At 37.7% G+C, this 16956-nt stretch overlaps 1 protein-coding gene across 2 annotated transcripts in view; it reads left to right on the top strand.

The window, feature by feature from the left end:
• LOC108548288 (uncharacterized) overlaps window positions 1-16956 on the top strand; it is a 601332-nt gene that overhangs the window by 579679 nt on the left and 4697 nt on the right. For both annotated transcript variants that reach the window (XM_017901144.1, XM_017901145.1), the window contains 2 exons: window positions 1309-1454; window positions 6217-6489. In XM_017901144.1, the coding sequence (XP_017756633.1) occupies window positions 1309-1454; window positions 6217-6489 (419 nt within the window). The remainder of the gene's footprint in view (window positions 1-1308; window positions 1455-6216; window positions 6490-16956) is intronic.

The following is a 16956-nucleotide window of genomic DNA, read 5'->3' on the forward strand; positions in this document are numbered from 1 at the left end:
CCAAAATTAAGGATGTCACTGAAACGTCTTCATCAAGTATGGAATTTACCTACGTACCACATCCTATCGTTCACTCGTGTCAAATCACAGGTTAACGAAGAGACACTCGCAATGAAAGGAAGCTTCTCAATTTGATGCTTTTCTGTCAAGCTTAATCTTCCCCAGAGTTGAACAAAGAGGCAGGATGAGCGAGTTCGCGAACAAACACGCTTTGTCTCGCGTTATGAACTCGCTCCACTACAGATTTCACAGTTTCGTCGTAAAAGAGGGGCGGGGTGAGTCGTAAAGGGATTACGCTTAAAGTTAACGCAGACCCGTTAAGAAACGTCCTGATAAAATAAAATCTTAATCCTGGCCCGACCGCGGAAGCGACCAGAGATTTAAGGTCCTTTACCCTTGTTTTCCACCCCCGTTCTGGCCAACATCTACCCCCAGTCATTCTCTTCTTTTCTTCCACGCTCTTGCCCCTCACCCTTCCCCCTTTGTCGACCACTGGCAGCTTTTACGGCTTACTGGCTCGATTATTAGACGTGTCTCGTTTTCATGAAACAGCCCCACTCCCATCCCACGCCACCCCCTGCAAAGGTTGTATTAACTTCTAATTTTATTGCGGCGATATTGTGTGTGGGCCACCCGTTGTCCAGTTTTCCCTTATTTCTCCTTTCAATTCCTTCTTGCAAATTTGTAAACGTTGCCTGGAATTTTTCGTACCACGGAAAGGGGCACCAGGACGCGAAAAGGGTCATCGGGACACGAAAAAATAGAAAATTCAATTTTCTTGGTACTTCAATAATTAAATTTAAATTAGTTGAACAGTCATTTTGTCAGAATCGTGATATTATTTCCTCGTGTGTAAGTACTTGAGAATTTTCATACCTGGAATATGAACTACACGATTGTCTGTCTTAATGGAGTACAGTTAGTACAAAATTTCAAAACAGTACGAAAAAGTGGAATATTAATATAAATATATTATTGTATTTTTCACGTCGAAATATCTATAATTCCTCGAAGCTCGTATAAGCGTCGCTATACTGACGGTTTCTGTCCGGGAAGTGGTATATCCAATTTCTCAATATTTTAAAAATTATTGTAAAAATCATATTATTACTTTCCCCGTATGAAAATATCCCGGGAAATTTAAATGGAAAAAATATAAAATTACTTCAAATATACGATATACGTGTCTGTAGTAGGAACTGTATGAAATTTGAAAGGGTTCAGAGGTATTTTTCTCCAAAATTCTTTTCCCTACTCGGATCACATTGATCCACGGTGCACTGACCAAATTTTCGTTTTCTGTTTCAGTAACAAAGGTTACGTGTGCCTGATGTTCCACCGAAGGGATAACCACATAATAGAGATGCAACTGTCGGACTGGAGCCAGCAGCCCGACGACGTGTGCAACTCGAGTACGTTCAACTCCCACTCGACGCCGTACACGACGTTCATTAGTAAGTCAATTACGATCATTTATTAACACTCGGTCGCGTGAACGCCTCCCGCTATTTACGCGCGTTACTTGGCGCCATTTTCGGCGCTGCTGCAGCGATGGAATTCGAATGCAATCGAGCGGAGCAACTGAAAGCGACGTACTTGCATATAATTACGAAAGTGCAGGAATTTTGCAAATAATCAGTTCGTAATAATTAATAAATAATCAAAAACTTCTGTTCTTATTGCAATAAAATTCATCCTGACATTTGCAATTGTTGGACACAGAGTAACATACGATATCAGCGAATTATTGCATAAAATATTAATTAAAATCCAACTAAAGCGAAATTTTCTCTGTATATTCGTTTAATTATTTCGAACATAATTTAACAGAGTGGCAATCTATGAAAGACTTGATTAAGCACAATATGAAAAATTAATTTCCTATTATATCAATGTTATTTATGAAGAAACGAAATTTATGAAAATGAATTTTAAAATATGCGCTGTTAATTAGACGCGGTTTAATCCGACATAACCTACAATAAAGCTTTGTTCCAATCGTTTTACTTTAAACAAGCATTTTAATTAATTAAAAATGTCAACTTAATGAAGCTATTTCTGAAAAATAACAATCACCGTTCAATTTAATTGTCGCGAAAGAAAATAATAGTTAATTTTTCTAGCATATAACTAGCGACGAAGCAACTAGTTTTCTAGGTTATGTTCGGTAATGGCGTCACTTCACGAGTCTAGATTTTCCACGAAATTTCGAATTATCTACTTTTCATCGGTGAAACGACGAAACAAATTGGTAAATGAGACCACCGTCGTGGAGTTAACAGAAGCTTGACATTTTTCAGCGGAATCAAAGGTTCATTCGTCTGTTTACCGCGTAAGCCTAGATTTCCCTAATTGACAGATCGAACCGGATATTAATTGCGCCCGCGACTTGGAGCGCGGGAAAACACGTTGCCTACCGTCGCAGTTTCTCGTTTCGCTGAGCTCGGAAAATAAAACGCCGACTGCGAGAATTAAAAGTGATATTTCACTGTCGAAAGTTGCCGGAGAAAAAATAATAGAAACAGAGCAAAAAAGGAAGATAGAGGGGAGGGGGGTTAGAAACAAAAGGGAACTGGAAGGGATATAAAATATGACAGTGAGCGCGGGAAGATAGCGCATTCCCAATGGAGCCACTCTTGTAACACGATGAAATTATTTCGCGAGAATTCATGCCCCTCCCTATCCTTTACACGTGTATCGATAAATAACGTCTTAACAATGGTCGGCCGCGTTTCCGGCTACTATAAATGTCTCTTCTCTCGCGAAATTGCTAAATGATCGTACGAATATTCAGGGGCGAAAAAATATGGTATGTTTTTATTTTATTTTTTATATATTTCTCTTCTCTTTTCCCTTTCTTTTTTTCTTTTTATGGTGCTGGGATATTCTTAAATTTAAGCATATGTAATTTGTGAAATAGTGGTTCATGATGAATTTAGTATTTTATTTTTTCCTCTTTTGCATGAATGTGTACAATGCTGCATCATAAAGTTCACAGAAATGGGGTTTTGGTAACATTCGTGTATTCTTTGTGTTGAATGAAGTTACCTTTTCTTGGTCAGTGATGATAAATGGAAAAGGTTTTTGGTTTTTGAAACTCATAAAGAGATCTTTCGATGAAATAAATTACTTACATGTACTTATACAGGGTGTTAAAGAGGGGGGTCCTAAAATTGAGACCTTTTTAAATTTATATAGTGTTATATAGTTCTAAACTATATTCTTTTTTCATCTCTAATGTGTATTCAAGAAATTCACTTACTATATTGAGTAGTAAATCATATGAATAGTAATACATAATTTTATATCGAAATAATTGATTTTAAGACTAACGATAATTTAATAGTTTCTTATCTTTAATGAATACTGTGAGCACTTTAATTTGCAAAATATAATTCGTATAACTTCAGAGAAATTCTTCGAAGAATTCATAATAAAACAAGTACAGCCGGGGGAAAGCAGACTAGTTACATTACTTGAAAAGGTATATTTAAATATTAAATGGGACGGATTTATCGCGCAGCATGAGGTGAATGTTTCAGTGATATTGTGTTCCATACATAATACCTAACCACTTACAATGCAATCATTATGATACATCTGTTGCGAATCGTATTACGTGATAAATATTCAACAATAAAATTCTGAAGCTTTTTTCCACCTTATATAATCGAAAATAAAAATTCTCTCGAACTCCAATAACAATTTTTTATCTCAGTAATTCTGTATATCCATCGGAGCCAATTTATTTGTGCATAACCACAGTCAAATGCAAAAAAAAAGTAGAGCTAAATCGAATGAACAGTAACATCCAATGATTCACAGGAAAAATTTACAATTCACCTATTTCCTCGTACCGAATCGTATTTTTCGACTCTCGAATCTCGTTCCACGAAAAGGTAAAAAAAAAGGCAAAAAGAAAGAATAAAAAAATAAACGGGAAACATTTTTAATTCCACAAAGTGGCCCAAAGAGGGTCGAATACGCGCGAACAACACGAAGTTTCGCGATGCCAGTCGCTTTTGTAATCCGAATCCGTGGAACCGGAAGCGGAGGCGGTCGAACGCCTCTACCGAAAGTGATTTCCAACCCCGTCTCGAAATCAATCGACGCCCTTCCCTCCCGCTGCTCGCCCACCACCGCGACCCCCACTCCCCGGCGATCGAATTCGTGTTTCTGGCTTGTTTCGATCTTATCAAATCACTCGGATCACTGGACAGCCTCCCCATTCGACAAACGAACACCATTTTTCGATTTTCAATTGCTGCGAAAAACTGCTGGTATTGGTGGAACGAATGTTTATTGTTTTGAGAGTTGTGAGGTAGAACCATTTTGTTCACCGTAGAACTATATTTCTGATGAATCTTCAAGTACTATAGAAAATTGAAATTCTTGAAGTTTATATTCATTTAAAAAGTGTCAATGAAAAGAAAAAAAGAAATATGGAAGGAGATCTAACTATACTGATTTCTGTTTAATGGAGAATTTTGAAATTGCATTTGAGAATCTGACAATAGTATTGCTTGCTCAGTAATTTGGTTTGATCTGTATTTATTGCTCCAACAGACATTTATGTACAGATCTACTCATTATTTGTATTGAATCAGTTAAGTTTATGGTGGGTTAATTGGTAAATAGTAAAAATTGGTGAAAAGAATTATGTTTGTAGGTTACAATTTGTACGATTAATATTGCAAAAGTGATATTTTTTAATAATCAGATAATAATTAAACAATTTAATTATAGCTAATAATAGTACTAGTTAAATTTCTATAACACTCTTTTAACAACAATAAGTAATATTAAAATCATTTATTTTATTAGTCAAAATAATTTTGATTATGTTAATTAAGTCTTTCAATTTCTTATAATCTGTCTAATTATTATCCTCGCTTATCATTTTCTTCCACCTCGACCTTCAAATATAATACAATATGTATTCAAAAGCAGACGAATGTTAACAAAAATGAATTACGACTTTCGAAATGTCAGAAATCCACGGGACGGGACAATACATTCGCCTTATTTAACAAATCAGACATCGGAGAAATCAGAAGTCGTGACGAAGGAAGACGTAAAAACAGCCAGAACGATTGTAAAAGTTGAGAAAGTAGAAGGGCAAACAAGGTAAACACGAAGGAGCAATTTCGGGGAGGTCTAGACTCGGTGGAAGCAGGGTATCAATGGCGTCACGATAAATTCCGCGCCAGCGGAATGACCCTGTCTTCGTCAGTGTTATGGAAACGCAGTAATCGGCTTAAGCAGAAACTGTGCTGCCTTCGTAGAGGGTCGAGTTTACGACGGATTCGGCATATGATCCTTTGCGCCATCGTAAAGGAACCTCTCGCGAACCGATTGTCAAGTCCCATCGTTCGCGACTTCCTCTTTGTGCTCCTTGCGTTTCCGTCTCGACGATGTTTGCATCTGCGTTACCACTCTTCGTCACTCAAGACGATTTTAGGGGTCCCATTCGCTTGTTCAGCCGGAAATCAATGAACGGGGTTGTAGTCTGTAAGAGTATGAAGGTATGGGCATGATCGTCTCCCGGCCTAAGTTAGAGAAAGAGACCTCTTGGTGACCTAGGTTTATGGTACCCACTTAATTCACAAGACAGAGATTGAGAAAGTCTCTGGGATGTGCTACACAGATGAGTAAACCAACCAAGCAAACGTTAAGGGCGAGGTCACCATCGATCTAGGTTTGTCCCTCAGTATCTGATAGCCATGACGTCACTGAGGCATGACCATGAGTCAAGGTTTGCTATGAGAATGATCACCTTGACTATTATGAGGAGCGAATGGTACACATATAAGAATAATTCAGTAGGGAATGAGTATTTTCTGAGGATTTCTTATTGTAGAATTCTTTGCTTGTAGCATCGTGTCTTATTTCCTGTTCAGAACCAACATAACCTAACTTTGGCAAAAGCAGAATTAAGCTGAGTCGCTAACATAATCATTAGCAATTATGATGAGATGATTTGGCACCTATTAGACACCTATTGACACCTGTTAGATAATTATTGTTAATAATATAGGAATATTATTGATAATCTTATATAAAATATGGTATAAACTAGCTATGACAATAAAAATCGTGAGATTTCGACGAAGAGTATTGATAATTCCACGATATGCCAGTTGTTAGTCTAATAAACACGATCAGCTTTAGGAAACAAGCAAATTGAAATCATTAAATTAGATTTTACATTTCCAGCCTCAGACCCGATCACTAGACAGTGTCCTAACCTTGGACGCTATGAAATCGTGTCCGTCCTGCATTCTCACAATGGCCATAACGCAAAGGACATATTGAGCGTGGACAACGAGCAGAATATGGCAAATGCCGCCGAGGTTCAAGACGTCAGGGTTACGTCGACACTTTATCCAGGACGGTGTCGTTATGGGAGTGTCCGACGATTGGATATCGGTTGCAAGACACCGGATCGCATGGAGTTTGCCACATCTTGCAGCGACGAGACACCATCGGGTAAGATTTCTCAGTAATTATACTTTTCTTTTATCGGAAGCCTCTGTTGTCTGAGAAATGTTGGGCACAGGTCAAGTGTCCATTGATCTCCACGAATATTCATTGGCACTCTAGATTGTCTGATATTGATTTCATACCAGATTCATTACTATGCATCTGGACTATTCCTGTTGAGAAAATAAATAGATATTTTGAACTGTTTTTAGGTTATGGTAAGTAGAGCTTCAGTTACCTGTTTGTCTGATAATTCCTAGCCTAAAAATAGATCAAATTTGAGAAAATGTTTCCTATGTTTAATTTTAATATTGAATATGAATTGTGTGTAAAGTTAGGTTAGGTTATATTAGTGTAGGTTATAGGTTAGGTTAATGTAAAGTCGATGTTGTTTGTAACTGATACATAAAACGTTCTTATGAGTCTTATGTCTTTGAAATATTTATATTTGAATTGTTTTTGGTAGACAACTGAAGATCTTGAATCTATTTTAAATTAAGTGAGTTTTAGTTTCCTAATTGTTCATGCGGTATTTCGAGATTGATCTTGTTAATTGAAATATTTAAATTTATTTTAAGACAATATGGATGAAAATCTAATCATCGTGTAGATTACTAGGACTGTACTTCGATATCTAATATTTTAAAATTCACATTCCATTTTGTTAACCTAATCTTATAAATACTTGCACACCATAAACCAATTTCAATCGTGATTTAATCAACTTTTTATCAATTATCCTCAACTTCATTTTGATTGGCAGAAATTTCCTGAAATGGGTGAGAAAGTAGCCTAAGCTGCTCCTTTATTAGGCGGTGTTCATTTAATGCATTTAAAATTGTGCACTTATTTTAGGTTAGGTTAGATTACTTTCATCTTAATTACTAAGTGCCAGTGCTTTATTGAATTATTTCTAAAGAATCCGTGTGTATTTAAAATCAGATTTTAATTGAACTAAATGACATTTTGATTATTCTTTTCTCGCTGAAATAATTAATTGACATTAAATTTTATTTTATCTTCAGTTTTGTCCACAGAATTGATGATTTCAAATTTCAACTCTCAACATGACTGCTTTCTTTGCGAAAAAGAAATTTAAATATTTATAATCTCTATCGAATGATGTCATTTATTAACCTTGAATTTTTATCACGCTCTTCGTTGTTGTTCATTCCCCTCCTGTTAGTCCAAGTAGAAAAGTTATAAGTTAATGCAACGAGTGATTAATGATCTGTATTTCCCTCCCAAAACAAGGGAAAGGGAGACATAAAAATTCCCAACGTCCAACGAGATGACGAGGGCCAGGAAAGTGTCTGAGAACATTGATGGCTTCGAAGCATGGCTTCTGACGTTTCTCAGACACGAATCCTCAGGTCCGTCGTACTGGCTGGTACATTCGAAGGGTGGCTACCCTCTTCAATTTCGTAAAACGTCGCGGAATAACTGCTTCAGTTTTCCGCAGCGGTTTCAGCGAAACAGCTGAGAAGCGCGTTAAAAAAATCATGTCGTTTGTTAAAATTTCTTTGCCCCGTTCCTTTATTTAAGATACAAAGAACGAAAAGACATTTAAATCCGCAGAGTGTTGTAGAACAAATCGTGATTCTTTATGAAAAATGAGTCGAGAACTTGAGATTAACTTTTCTCACAGGAGATTTTATTCTTGGAAAGAACATTTTGGGCATTCGTCTTTCCTCAAACCGAGTTTAACTTTACCCCAGACTGAGATTCCTATAAGAACATATACAGGGTGTCCGATTTATACCTATAAATAAAAATTACTCATTAATTACAGGTTGTATAATAAATCTTTTCATTCAGTACCTTTCTGTCATAAATAACAAACTATGAGGGGTCTATGAATGCATTGGAAGTCACATGATTTCATTTCAAAAGAATATATCGATCTTTATCCTCTACTTGACCATCTACCTCATGGTTTTCCTGTAAACGCTTAACCCTTTGCACTCGACGATTTTTTCGTTAGAGAAAAATAGTAATTCAAAGTCTTTCTGTCATAAAGTCGATATTTTTAAAATAGTAAATAAGAAATCGTATACAAATTAAGACGTAGAATTATTTTACTCCGACATTCCTCGCATCGTTAGGTAATTTTGAATTTGATATATTAATCACCATCGATCTGTAGAATTTGATTAAATGGCGACTGAGAGTCGCGTTTCGAGTGCAAAAGGTTAGCTCTTGTTAGAAATAGTTGACGAGTAACTTTCATTTACATGTAAAAACAGAACACCCTGTATATTACTCCACATCTTCAAAATATTTCTTCACCAAGAGAGATACTGTCATGCAATCGTCACAATCTATAGTCCGTCCAACGTGACGAGATACCGAATGCGACGACTATGCATGATAAGATCACGTGATCAGATCAGGACCGACTTCACAGTATCCGGCCCCCGTGATTACGTGGACTTTTTTCGAAACAGTGAAACAGTTTTGGTTTAGTCTGACTCGTCGAGGAGCCCACAATAACTAAATTGATTGATTGGACCACTAGCTGCGAACCACTTAACTGATCACGCAGACGTTAGTGTAAACATTGATATCTCGTCTGTTTGGACGAACTGTAGAGCGACTTTCTAAAAATACAGATATTTTAGAACAAGCATATCGGCTCACCCTCGGTCCTTTTTCTCGTGATAAAAGCTAGGAGTGCCTCGGGGTGTCACGAAGTGCTCTATCCCTCGAAAAACCAACCAAGGAACACCTTTTCCCAGCCAGGCATCTCTCGATTGTCATCCGTCTTACCTGTATCTCGCCCCCTTGGAATCGACTGTACGCGCAGGCTGCTGCATCGCGGGGGGTCGAGTGAATTCTGGAAGGGTGGAGCAGCCCCAACAGGAACATCTTATCGGATTACCCGAACCAAGCCGAGATATCCCCCCATCGAGAGAGACGCGTCTCCGTCGCTCTCCCATTTACCTCGAGCCGCCACCTTCCCCTTCACCGACCCCTCTCGTGTGGAAGTTATCGCAAGTGGCGATAGTTAGTTTGCGGAGAGTCAGCGGCGTGACGGTTGCCGTGGCTCCCCGCTTGCTTATGTACAAAGTTTGTAGCTTTATTCGGCTGTACGTGTTTATGGCGCGTGCCTGTGCGCGCGGATCCGCTCGCGCTGAAAGATAGGTGCAAGCGGCTTCAGGTCTTCCGGGGCTCTGGTTGGGCTAGGTTAGCGATAGGGCCGGCTGGGTACGGGACTTTTGAGGAATAGTTGCAAAGGAAGCTTGTTACTCCGCTCGAATCATGATGGCGAGATTTTCTCAACCGAATAGGGATTTTGAGGTTAGGAATTGTTGTACTATTGTGCAGCCGGGTAACACGTGAGCAGAAGGATTGAAGAGTTATTTGGATGGTTATGCCGAGAGACGAGTCTCAGGTTCTCTGGATCCAATTGCAGTTCCAGGATCAAGTCGTTAAATGAGGCAAATGTAACTTGAATAAATATAAGTACCTTTGTTTCGTGTTCAGTGACTACGTGTCTCATAAGTTCTCCGAGATAAGTCCTCGGGAGTTAATCTAGCAAAGGAACGAGAGTAACGAGTATTGGCCAATAGACTATTATCCTTTTACTATATAGATATCATTACTTCGAAGTGATCCTTCGTGTAACACGCAAATTTTTCCACTCAGGTATCGAAAAGTAGATGAAATAAGTGACCAAGATATGGTAGCTAATTCCATGTAGAGCAGTGAACACTAGCCTATGTTTGCCATAGATACCATTGCTCTCAACGGATGCGCAATCTGGTGCTCGAAGAATGGCGCATAAAATTCAATCGGACACGATCTCTGGTTCAACTGTCACATTAGTCTGGAAGAAAATATTCTTCACAGCTTCAGTAGGATTCTAATCCCAACGCGGACAAATACTGTTCTGGAACTGGATGTGATTAACGATCGTCGCCGGAAGCTGGCTGGAGACGTTTCGAGATGTTCTCTCAGTCTGGGAGCTGGAGCTAAGATCGCTGTTTGTACGAAGTCTTAATGACCAATTCGCGTTCCCTGCGTCGGCAGTGGGGAAGGGCTGCAGTCCGGAACGCAATCCCCTTGTCGACAGCAGTAAGACACGAGGCTCGACCGACTAAATCCTCGGTTATGTCAACGCTCTCCTCCTCGCTAAAATAATTCCAGGTACGGAAACGCCGCTTCAGCCCTCGCTCTTTCCACGGAACTGCTCGTGTTTTTGTGGATTACTGGCTGCGATACGGGGCTGACGCGACGTCCTTTTGCTCGTGATCTCTCACCTTCTCTGCTAGTTTACTCACTGGTGGAGAAATTTTCTCGCCCGTGAGCGAAGATTGATATTCTTGGGGTTATGTGCGGATTTCAGTTCGATTAGGTCTCGAAATGGTTTGAGGAACTTGGCAGATCTGCCATTGCACGTAACTAGATAGTTTCGCAATTAGGGAACTGTGAAGTGGTGCAAGTTAGTTCATCTCGTACATGTATATTCAGTGACAGAAAATTTGAAAGATTAATTTGTAAGGGATGCACAGTGACAACTCATTGGACACAGTGTCCTAGAAGTTGACCAACTGTGCACTTGACTTATTTTTCGACTATTAAATTTTTCTCAGGACAGCCTGCAGAAGTATGATATTAATTGAAGAAATAACCTACGCAAAATTTGAATTGAATTGCATTCTTTAATTCTTGAATTCTTTAATTTCAGTAATTAGTCCAATTTTAATAATTTAATCGAGTTTGGGGTGGTATATATTGCCATTTAATCGAAACTAAAGTGAGATTAAAAGATTGAATTTTTATTTTCCGTTTATGTCATTGCAAGCCACTTTAATTAGCATCGTTAGAAGCAGAAAAATCTCTCCTTTAAAATCCATTTTAAATCGTGTCAATACGATAATCCGTTCCCGAGATATTGTCGTGTAAAGAGGAGCGTAATTTTTTAATATTTCGGTATCTCTATCCTTGTTGCACGCACTTACTGACCTACTCTATCCCCACCACGCGCCCGTGGTCAGTGAGTACCGTTGAGTCAGCAGTGTTTTTTACCATTCCTACTATATACCAACGTACGCACTTCTAGGAATAAAATGAGTCATAGCGCCTACTAGGTGCCGCCATATTGTATTTTAAGCGGACAGACTTTGGAGCGTCATATCTCAGGAACGGATGGAGCTATCGACCTGAAACAAAGTGCGTTTTTAAGAGCATCCTCTCCTTTATCTTCTGAACCCATTTCTGCAAGAAAATTTCGAAGTTCTTTCAAGCATAAAGATGCAAGTTGTGATATAGTTATTAATACTAACCTTGTCAAGAAAAATTCTAAGGGAACAAAAATTGATAACGTTGAATGTAGAATCTTTTTTGCAGTTTGTATCACAAAATTTAGCTGTAATTATTTTTCTTATGTCGTCAAACTGTGTTTTAATACAATTATTTGAACATTTTTATAGTCTGTTACTAGGATGTGGTAATACAATTAAAAGTGAAAGATTTGCAGGATTAAAAATTTCAGTAGAAAGTGTCGTAACAATGAAAGAACGTATACATTTGCTCTGACAACTCAACAAGGTTGTATCCCCGTTTTCAACAGAAACAGAAATAAATAGTACAAGAAAATATAACTAGCCTCATCATTCTATAGTGCAACGTTCTTCTTCTCTCTTTTTTCTTTTCTCAATACATCAATCCACTTGAAAATAGGATATAAATGCAATTCTAAGATCGTTTTTTACTTCTCGGATGTTTTTAGTCATTGCGTGACTAAAAGATATAAGGAAATATTTTACAAAACGTTACTCGCGAGAACTTATGGAAAGTATTTTAAATACTTCATTGTTTTTTGCATTTCGTATTTATCAACGATACTCCAAATGGGAGATCGTATACTTTCCACGATATTTGTTAAAAATGCAACAGAAACAATTCCTGAACGCACTTTAAATGCAAAGAAGCAATCGAACAGAGACTTTATCTGCATTTATGGATCACAGGATGCAATGTCGACTGACGTCTTTGATTTTTGTCCCTTTTGAAAGCACATTTGGTGAAAGGTGCAGCTTCTTTCTGCTTTCTGTAGCTGAATTTTCGTTGTTTATTTCCATTTTCAGTCAGCGAGCTGTCGCGCGGACGCTGTAAATTCTCATCTTTCTATCTTGCAGCTTCGATAAGGTATCGAGTCGAGACAACACGCCAGATATCGACGTGTCGAAGCGATTTACGGCTTTCGTTTATTTCGTCCCCGTTTGTGCCTTGCCCCAACTCGAAACACAGTCGACCTTTTTCCCTCTCCAAAAGCCGCATCTCTTTGTCAAACATTCATGCTGAAAGACTATTTTTAAAGGATGACTTGAAAAGTTTCGCTCGAAGACGTCACGCGAATACGTCACGCTGAAGTTAATTCAACACAAAATGAACAAGTTTTGCATATTTCATGAATTTATATAAATATATATAAGATATCGATCTGCACCAAAATGTACGTATAAAATAATTTGTCATGAAACTTTGGGAGTTAAAAAAAATACTTTATTTATCATCGTTGAGAAAGGAAATCTAACCTATCAGTAAGAATCCCCAATCAATCCTAGAAGTAATTCATCTTAGATGAGATATAAGAAGTTCCTTTACCAAAGTCATCATTCTGTTGTCACATGGACCATTCTCTGGTTGAGTCGTACTATATCATATTATGGTCTATAGATTATATTTCGCTCGTATTTCTTCGAAATCCATTTTTCAGAAAATGAATTAGCAGTGACAGGTAGCCTATCATATATTGTGGTCCCCATTTAAGAATAATAAGTGATATTAATATAATTGAACAGAAATTCGTCATAGCTAGGTCTAGTGACCTATAGATGACTAACCTGTAGTTCAAAAGTAGCTTCGAAGTTGCTATCACGAAAACCTAATTTATGTTTGATACCATTTGCATATCCATCAGAATCAGTATGATGATTATTGTACAATAATGCTGATATTTGGGAACTTCCTGCCAGCGTAATTACTGCTTCGCTACTAATTTATGCCGCAACCATTAGAAGAATAATTGCTATTAAACGCTATTACACGTCATGAAACATATCATTTCTCCAACGCTCACAATTACCACCTTGATAGGGTTCGAGTAAAAATTTAATAAACGGTGGAACTCTAATTGCGCATAGTTAATGACAACATTATTCAACACGAATTACAATCTGTTATATCCATTATGTGATTCTTGTAGAGTATACTTTTCTGAACTCGAATCCGTAATGCAAATTACTCCGCCATATTTATTTTCCGAAAATTGTGAGTTTTTCTAAAATCACGCGATTTTTTGCTAAAATGAAGTATTACGTAAAAATTAAGAACGTTGGGAGATTCATTTTTATCTTAAAACTTATATGCAAGTATCTCGTATTTATCAATATCCATAATTGTAATTATTTGCGATTCTGAATAACTATAATTGGTCATTAAAGATTAAAAATAAACCTCGGATCGCACTTTCTACGCATATTCTTGCATTTTTATAAAAATATCGTTCTTTATCTGACACGAATTTGCTACAAAGTATCGTATACTGCAGGCTTTTCTGAAGATGAAACCATAGAACAAAATTGTTAAAACTGTTTTCAATTATTATATCGAGAAAATATTCGTCAGTACGTATGTACGCAGTCATTGCTCGATTGTCGTAGCTCCTCGTAATCCGAGTACCAAGTACATAGAGCTAATACATCATAATCCACGAAAAATAACTACAATTTTGCTATAAAATTTCGGAAAATTGACAACACATTTTTCTACCCAATGCAAAGAAGTCTCTAAATATTGAACATCGTTTATGTCACAGCAATATCACTTTCCTCACTCCATGAAAAGATAATTTTTCTCTATAAAATGTTATACCGAGGAATCGCTTTGTACATAATTAAAATTCATAATTTAATATCACGGTAGTGTGTCGTAACATTAAATTACGTGAAAACTCGCGATAAATGAGTGATATAACATAATTATGATACATGACGCGAGTTCTAGTACCACGTAAGAGCATACTTTAAACCGCAGCAAAATAAGACAAATATCACGAATCCTGTTAATAAATAAACTCAATGTACCCCATAATGCAATCTGTTGATACCACGCTAATACCTACAGCAAAATAGACAAGAATAAACGTCAAGCGCCATCTGTGATTTTTCACTGGAAGCTCAGGAAAGGTGACAGGAACGCAGAATAACACTCGAATATCTTCTCGTGACGTCACAGACGAGGATGGAAGACAGTTAGTAAAGGATGGAGAAGATTCGACAGTAAAAATTATCAAATTACGAAATTTCAGCAACTAATTCGAGAATTTTTATGATTGCATCGCAAAACTGAAACTGTAGGCAACATTCCTGCACAATTTTCATTCGTATTTTGATATCAATTAGCTTGTTATTGGTAATTATTTGAAAGAGCAGCTACGACCGTCACGATTTTTCATGAAAATATTTAAGAATGAACAAAATTAGAAGTAAAATGTGGTGGAGAATGATATGTTAATATGTCCACGGATATAATTTTCGTAATGAGCACATGCAATCCACAAATTAACTGCATGGAAAATAGTAATTAATGAAAAATTAGTAGCACCATTGACATCAATTCAAATATTCTGCGCAATAATAACTAATAAGTAATTAATTAAAAATAAATTTATTTGGAAAATTACTTCAGGAAATTGCTGAAAGATGCTCATTTACGATGCAATTATGTAAGTTTACAAATTAGACACGAAAATGGTATAATTTGTTGATTTTTCTCTGTCGTATATACTTTGTCCTTTTTTAACCGCTCTCTGTCCTCGCGTCTGACGTCACGAGGTATTCGACGATCTGCTCGCGCCATCTGTGGCCCTGCTACCTAACCCTTGCAAAAAAATCACAGATGGCGCTGATAGAGTATCGCTTAAATTTCTATCCTTGTCTATCTCATTGAATAATTTACACGATACCAACGGATTGCGTTATGGGCACATTCGGTTTATCTTATGAAAAGAATTTTTTCACATCACTTTTAATATGACTTTGTACTAAGCAAACGTGACATAAAGGGAGCAATCAAGCTAATAGAATTCCAAGAAATTACCATCAGTTTTCAAGAATTCTGGGACCACATATTTCGCATCGTTGGCAAGTAACCTACAGTCCATTTTGCGATTTTGTATCAGAGCAACGTAACATTAAAGGAGGTCGATCGTCGGATAAATTTCATGAAATGACATGTTTTAAGAATTCTAGAGAATGCAATTTTGCAGTCCTTATACGAATATTATACAAAATACATGGTCTTCCCATTGTTGGGAATTTTTATTATTATCCTTACCTTACTTACCTTTCTTACCTTATTTACTTTAATTCGTCCTAAATCGTATTAATTTGCATATTTCTTCAACAAATACTGCTTACTCTTATTTTTCAAAGGATCAAAGGGATTTTAAAAAATTTACAAGAGATAGAACAGATACAAAATTTATTACTAAATCATTGCTAACTTATACATAATATATAATTAACTTATAACTAATTAATGACTAACTTATAACTAACTTACAACTAGCTTATAACTAATATTTCAACTTTGGTGCGCAGCTCTTAGCTTGGTATCATTCCCAAAAATAATTAATTGAGAAACGATACCAATTACCAGGTCTCACCACGTGGAGGTGGCTACGCATCGAGACCCGACATGCACCCTAGTGGCGCAGCCTGCTGGCGCTATCTGTATCAAAGGTATCCTAATCTAACTTGGAGCGAATTAAGTTAAAGTGACTCTACTGACACTTTACTTTATGTCGTGTCTTACAAAAGGGACTTCGATTCGGTATACTAAAACTCTACTGTCGGAATGTTAAGATATTTTCAAGTTCCCATAAAAATAGGGAATGAAATATCAAACACGCGAGCAAATAGAAAATCGCGACGCGCCCGAACGAGTTCGCGATTATTCGAAAGACCGACTAGCCTAGGCGATGTACTCCCGTGTACAGAGATAACTTCATACCTCGGCACCCTCCCGATCGGGCCTAGCTCAATTCCAGTCACTGTCGCACTCGCCAAGACTTACACGTGGACCAAGGATAGTCCCTGAACCAATGAAACTTCTAGTGTCAACGCGAGGGCCCTGCTGGGCGGTTGCCGGCCAAGACAGACACTTCGCATCCCAGCCACACGGGGTAGAACTTAATCATCCCTGTGGTCTAACCGTAGATGGTACTAGTCCGTCAGCCAGCATGTGCCCGAGCCCCAGTCGCGTACGACTTAGGCAGCGGACCGCCCCGTCGAGGTCAGAAGACGCACTGATCCGAGGGGGTCACCCTGGAACCCGATGCATGACGAGATTGACAGTGACTGGAAATGAGTGTCGGAGACGAGTCGTGAGGATGACTTACGAAGCATGTACTTATCGAGTACACGAGAGCACGTCGCGTAGGCTAGTCGGTACTTACGAACG

Source organism: Eufriesea mexicana, unplaced genomic scaffold (genome assembly GCF_001483705.2).
Source record: "Eufriesea mexicana isolate 0111107269 unplaced genomic scaffold, ASM148370v2 scaffold1482, whole genome shotgun sequence".
NCBI lineage: Eukaryota > Metazoa > Arthropoda > Insecta > Hymenoptera > Apidae > Eufriesea > Eufriesea mexicana.